The 6,399-nt window shown below is 30.4% G+C and overlaps 1 protein-coding gene across 1 annotated transcript; it reads right to left on the reverse strand.

The window, feature by feature from the left end:
• Positions 1 to 3,408: 3,408 nt before the first annotated feature.
• On the reverse strand, positions 3,409 to 6,143 carry LOC112503175 (AP2-like ethylene-responsive transcription factor AIL1). Its single transcript, XM_025107241.1, has 9 exons — positions 5,870 to 6,143; positions 5,250 to 5,793; positions 5,091 to 5,173; positions 4,971 to 4,979; positions 4,789 to 4,877; positions 4,625 to 4,698; positions 4,491 to 4,541; positions 4,332 to 4,408; positions 3,409 to 4,060 (listed from the first exon to the last, which is right to left on the reverse strand). Exons 1-9 carry the CDS (start codon positions 6,141 to 6,143, stop codon positions 3,525 to 3,527), a joined length of 1,737 nt encoding a protein of 578 aa, XP_024963009.1. The 3' UTR covers positions 3,409 to 3,524.
• Between the last annotated feature and the right edge of the window lie 256 nt (positions 6,144 to 6,399).

Consider the following 6,399-nt stretch of genomic DNA (forward strand, 5'->3'; position numbering starts at 1 on the left):
AAAGATAATAATTAAGTATTCTGTTAGAATTCAATAATTATCTTAATTATATTTTAGATTTTTTATATTTAAAATGAGATGTTTATCCTGTATTTGATGAAATAGGATATGAATGAAATCGGATAGGGATGAAATCGGATAGGGATGAACGGTTTTAGGGATGACTTTAACAGGTTGTACCATTAGCAATAGATGTTGTCTTTAAGAGTTTTAAGAGTTTAAGAGTTTTTAAGAGTTTTAGTCAAATGCTTTATAATATAGTATAGATAGTGTGTCTGTTATATTTAGTAAACTAACTGACAAGATAATTGTTAGATGATAAATTAGATGAAAAATGTAAATGATTAAAAAATGACATTTAAAAAAAAATTAGTTAATTACAACATTTCAATATATAACTAAAATAAGTCCCTATTAATACAGTATGTTGATTAATAAAAACCAGACAGTAAAAAAAATTAAATTATTTTAATATGTTAAGTAAAGGAATTTTCAAATTGATTATACAGACACTTATATATTACTAGAAAAATACTCGCGCAATGCAGCGAGACACATCTCGATTTTAATATTCTATTTTGTTATTTGTCTCTGTCGATGTTATAATACGATTTTATGTGTTTTTAATAAATCAATAATGATTTTATTTTTGAATAAAATATAAATTTGAAGATATCATAAAAATTTGAAAAAAAAATATATCAATGTAAATATCAAATCAACTATTTAAAAGTTTTCAATTTTTATGTAATTTCTTTAATTTATTTATTTTTATTATAATTTAATTTAAGTTTAATAATGAAATAATTTATTTTTGGTTTAATATTATAAATTTTATAAAGATAATAATTAAGTATTATGTTAGACCCAATAATTATCCTAATTATATTTTATATTTTTTATATTTAAAATGAGATATTTATCCTGTATTTGATTACGTTTATCTGCAGTTAGTTACACGAATTCAGATATGAAGCTTTAATAAGTTATACTTATGCAAAATTTGTTTGTAATCTTGAGTTTTAAATAATATACATTAATATACAATACTTTACGTATAAAAAGTAATTTTTAAGAGTTTTTGTTAAATGCTTTATAATATAGTATAGATAATTTTTGGGATTTTGTTAAAATAAATTTAAGAAAAATTATAGTCATTTTGTGATGTTAAATAATGATTATATATAATATGATATGAGTTGGTTTTAAGTTGATGTAAACCTAAAAAATGTGTTTTGGCATGAATACGTTGCATATTTATGGTGAAGTGTCAATTCCGATTCCCCTTGTTTTTATATCTAATCATGAGGATTAACAAATTTAATCAAGTTCGGTTGTTCATCAAAGACCCCACAATTATTATTGTTTTCACCTTCCTTCTCGTGTTTGGTAAATTTATATATCGTACAAACATTTCACTATCACTATTCAATCACGAAATTTTAAAGGACAAATAGCTTGGTGTATATATATATATATATTCTATTCATTTTTTTTATTTTGTTCAGTTTAGCTTAGACGCACCCCGACTAATTTCCAGGGGTCCTGGAGAATAGCAAAAAAAAAACAGGCGATGATCTCAGAGGACTCGAATAGGTGACCTCTAAAAAAAATCTCCAAAGTCCAAACCTTATTCTCAGTTGAGTTAACCTCATGAGGTTCTGTACTATATTATAAAACATTTGATAGAAACTATTAAAAACTATTTTTTTATAGATGAAATACTGTTTATTGATGCATATATTACTTAAAACTCAAGATTACAAGTAAATAATGCATAAGTACAACTTATTAAAACTTCATACTTGAATTCGTGTAACTAACTGCTGATAAACATAATCAAATACAGGATAAACATTTCATTTTAAAATATAAAAAAATTAAAATATAATTAGGATGATTATTGTGTTCTAACAAAGTACTTAATTATTATTATCTTTATAAAAAATTATATTATTAAATAAAAAATAATTTACTTCGTTATTAAATTTAAATTATAATAAAAAACTGAATTAAAGAAATTATACAACAAAACAAGAATCTTTAAATAATTAATTTGATACTAATATCGATAAAAAAATTCAAGATTTTAAGATATCTTCAAATTTATATTTTATTCAAAAATAAAAACATTGTCGTTTTTCTCCAAACCACATAAAACTGTATTATAACATCGGCAGAGGACAGAATAAAATGAAACATTAAAATCGAGATGTATCTCACTACATTGTGCGAATACCTTTTAGTTTATTTATAATAGTCGAGAAAGGATTTTTCTACTAATATTTGGTAAAAGGACTTGTAATGCATCACATGAAAAAAATAGTTTTATTAAAAAATAATGTCCTATATGCACATCTTTTTACATGATATTTTTTTAAATATTATTAATATAAAATAACTAATACGACATATTACTTTCAAAATGTCATTATAAAACATGTTAAAATGCCAAAAACATTTTATAAACCCATTTTTAACACTTTTAGCTTAGATGTATTATTGTTTGGTTCTATCATATATTAAGATATTTAGACATTTAAGACGTCATATAAACTCAATTTTATTGTACTTAACCTGATTGAAAATCCTAAATCAATCACTACAGCGTAGATCTGGCTGTGGCATCTGGTGGTACTGGTAGGTCATTTATTTTAATAAATATATAGCAAGTAGAAGAAAGAACTAAACTTGTATGATTTAAATATAGCGTTATATATATCTTTATCGGACAAAAAATTCTTACGAAAGATCAAGTTGACCAAGTTATCCCATTTGGCTATGACTTATTGCTCTTGTATAAATATCATAGATTTATGCAATATTTTTCATGTAATTTTATTATAATTTTTAAACTTCAAAAATACAATATTTATAACTTATATATGCATGCATAAAAGGGAGGGATCATACGAGAAGTTGATCAATTTAAAGTCAAGAAGTTCTAATATAAAACATGATTACATGTGACACGAACACGTTAATCATATATCATTAAACATGTTTAAAAGGGACGTGTGGGCAACTTGGTAAATGCAACCAAAGGACACCCACATAATATGTGTTTGATTATGTGTTTATATCACAGTTAATCATGTGTGATCTTAAAATTTTCTGGTCTTCTCGATTAAACCCAAAATCCAAAACCCTAAATATAAATTATGATGATGTATTAAAATTGATGATTTGTTAAAAAGAAAATAGGGTTAAAAAAAGTACATCCCAAAATAAATATAACAAGAAAATCGATTGTTGTACTTAAAAGTAGAAGCATTAATAAAAAGTCAAAAGTAAATAAACAAAAAATTGAAGTCATGAAATATGGTCAAAGGATCATTCTGTCATCAACAACCTATTTTCATCATTTTTCTTGCTTTTTTTCCATCACAACAAAAATGGGAACTTTTCCATGGGGTTTGAATACTTTTCAAAAGTACCAAATTACCCCTCCCCATCTCCAAACACAAAAATTAAACCACCAACAAATCAAAGGAACCCACCCACCCACCATAATCTTTTTTTCATCATGCATCTGTCCATGCAGCAAACATGGGGATATGAGACCTCACTTGGCTTGTTGCTGTTGCTGTTGCTGTTGGAATCCATGTATTCATAGACTTGGAAGCCGCCACCTCCCCAAGAACCATCGGAAAGTTGTCATTTTTGGGGCTATCTTCTTGGTAACCGCCACCGGTGCCGCTAGTGATCAATAAGTGGTTCCTGGTGGTCGAGGATTCGTCTTCCTCGAGTGCTGCAGCACCACCACCACCGATGGTTTGGTCGTAGAGTTCCATTTTCCAGTCCAACATGCTGCCATTAGTAGTGGTCTCATTCGAGATGGTTTTGGTTTCTTGACCGTTATGAGTCTGGGTCGATAAGACCTGGTCCGTGCACGGGTCTGGGTCTTTGGTTCGCCTGGCTAGTTCACCGGCTAGGAGGGTGTTGCTAGCCATGATCTTTTCCACATTGTACCTTGATATGTCAAAGTTTGTAACGGCATTTACGCCACGAAATTTTATAGCAGCCACATCGTAAGCCTCGGCAGCATCCTCCTGTGTGCCTACAATATTATTTTAAACTTGAAATTTTGCGACCATTAATCAGATATCTTCAAAATGTCAAATATGTCTTAAGCTCCTACGTAAAAGTACACCATACTCCAAAAAGCTTTCATCAACTTATTAGAACACACTTTGCATAGAACGTACAATTATTTGATTTTATAACTTAAGTCATATAAAATATTTTATTAGAACATTTAGACATATTTGGTGTATTATAAAACCGACTTTGTCGTAACGTTGCTACCCTGTGATTCCAATACAACTTACTAAACGTCCCGAGATAAAGATCCTTGTTTCCGGCAACACGACCAATCCGAGCTTGCCATCTGCCATGATGATGGTGTCTGAAAGATTGCAAATCTATATTCAGCAACAAAAAAAACACTTTCATATGTTTTTACAAATAAAAATCAAGAAATCTTGAACCTTGTTACTCCTCTATAAACTGAAGCTCCCCTAGAAAAACCACTGCTTCTCCTGAACATGATTTAAAGAAACACAAACTTAATAACGTATTATAAAACCAAACAAACCAGTAAATCTCATTAAAAAAAAGGTACCTTCTCAAGTGAGCAACGTATTCTTGTCTAGACATATTCTTCATTTCTTCGAGTTCTTGTTCATAGTTTTCCAACTAATTAGTCGACATTTTGGACGTTAATATCGAATTTGGTCCCGATAACAATGCAAAAAATGTTATATAATTGGGATACCGAAAAGCTACCGGAAAATTGATATGAGTTGAAGGTCCCCAATACTTGAGTGCAGCAAGATCGTAAGCTCTAGCAGCTTTCTCTTCCATATCATAACCCCCTAAAAAGGCCAACATGGTCAAGTATTAATTAGTCAATCTTGATTTCAAAAAAGTTTATAAATTTATGGCTAAAACATGAAACAGATGCTTACCCAGATAAACTGAAGCAAAGTGTGGAACACAGGAACCAAAAAACATGAAAAACGGTGAGAAATTTGAAGAGTTATGATTAGTCAAACTAGGCAAAATGACAAAAAGTCAAGACTTCTAACCTTGTCTTCCCTTCCTGGTTTGGCCTTCTTTTTTGCAACTATTGTCCCATAAATGAGCTTCATATCTACCTGTCCATCTATGCCTGATTTAAATAAAAAAGATTCAGCTAGAATCCCAAAAAAGAAAAAGAAAAAAAAAAAAGTACTTAAAGAATGAACCTGGTGACACCCCTATACTGAGAGGTTCTTTGACCAAATGTATCTAAAGATTTTCTATGAACAATTTGCTTCTGTTGTTGATCCACCTTCTCAGACCCTCTTTTCTTGGAATCCATAACCACAGTGGTGATTTGTTGCTGTGATCCAGTGACACATGAGCTAGATTGTGAACAACCAGGGCTCATTGACAAGCTAAGTGACTGTAAACCACCACCACCAGAATGGTTATAAGTTGTTGAAATCCAGTTCTTTATACCAGTGGTGATATCATCTTCTCCAACAGTTACAGTTGGAAGATAAATACCATCAGCAGCAACCTGCTGGGAGTCTTTAGTTTCTTGATCTTGTTGTATTGATTGGTACAACCCATTGTAATCTAAGTAATTTGGGGGTTGAATCTGATAATTTTGATGATGATGATGGTGGTGGTGGTCAAGATTTTGGTGGTAGTACATTGTACTGCTGCTATCTAAATCAGGGGCCCCCATTGTTACACCACCAAAAAAGTTTTCAAGTTTTGGTGGTGGTGTTGAAGAAACCATCCCTAAAAAGCAACATAAAATTAGCAACATTTGAAGCAAAAAAAACAAAGAAATTGAAGAATTTTTTTTTAAACAGACCTTGTGAATGTGATCTTGTGATGGCATCCATTAAGCAAAGAGAACCATCAGACTTAAGGGGCATAATAGGGAAAGCAGAGTAGATCCCACCACCATGAACACCCTCAGCTCCACCACAGTAGAGATTTTGGTAGTTAAAATGAGAAGGGAGACTGAAAAAAGTTGTGGGATTAGAGGAAGAAGGGTGTGATGATTGAGGAGAAAGAGAGAAACCCAACCAGTTTTCACTGTTTTTGTTGTTGCCATTGTTGTCATTATTGTTATTGGTAGTCATAGTTGTATGACTCTAAAGAGAAAAAAGGGTTGCAAACCCAAATCAAGTTAAGATTTTTTCTTGAAATTGGCGAAGTAGAAAACTAATCATACTCTGTTTTTCACCATTCTTGAAACTAAAATAACAATTGGGGGGGTGGGGAGGAAGAAGTCAAGAGGCTATCTTTTTGTTGTTTTCTAGTTGCAGAGTCATAGAAAACAGAATCTATATAGAGATACAGTAAATGTGTACGTATAGATGAAAAATCTAAAAATGA

The sequence above is a fragment of the Cynara cardunculus genome, unplaced genomic scaffold, assembly GCF_001531365.2.
Source record: "Cynara cardunculus var. scolymus isolate 2C unplaced genomic scaffold, CcrdV1 Un_Scaffold_2658, whole genome shotgun sequence".
Lineage (NCBI taxonomy): Eukaryota > Viridiplantae > Streptophyta > Magnoliopsida > Asterales > Asteraceae > Cynara > Cynara cardunculus.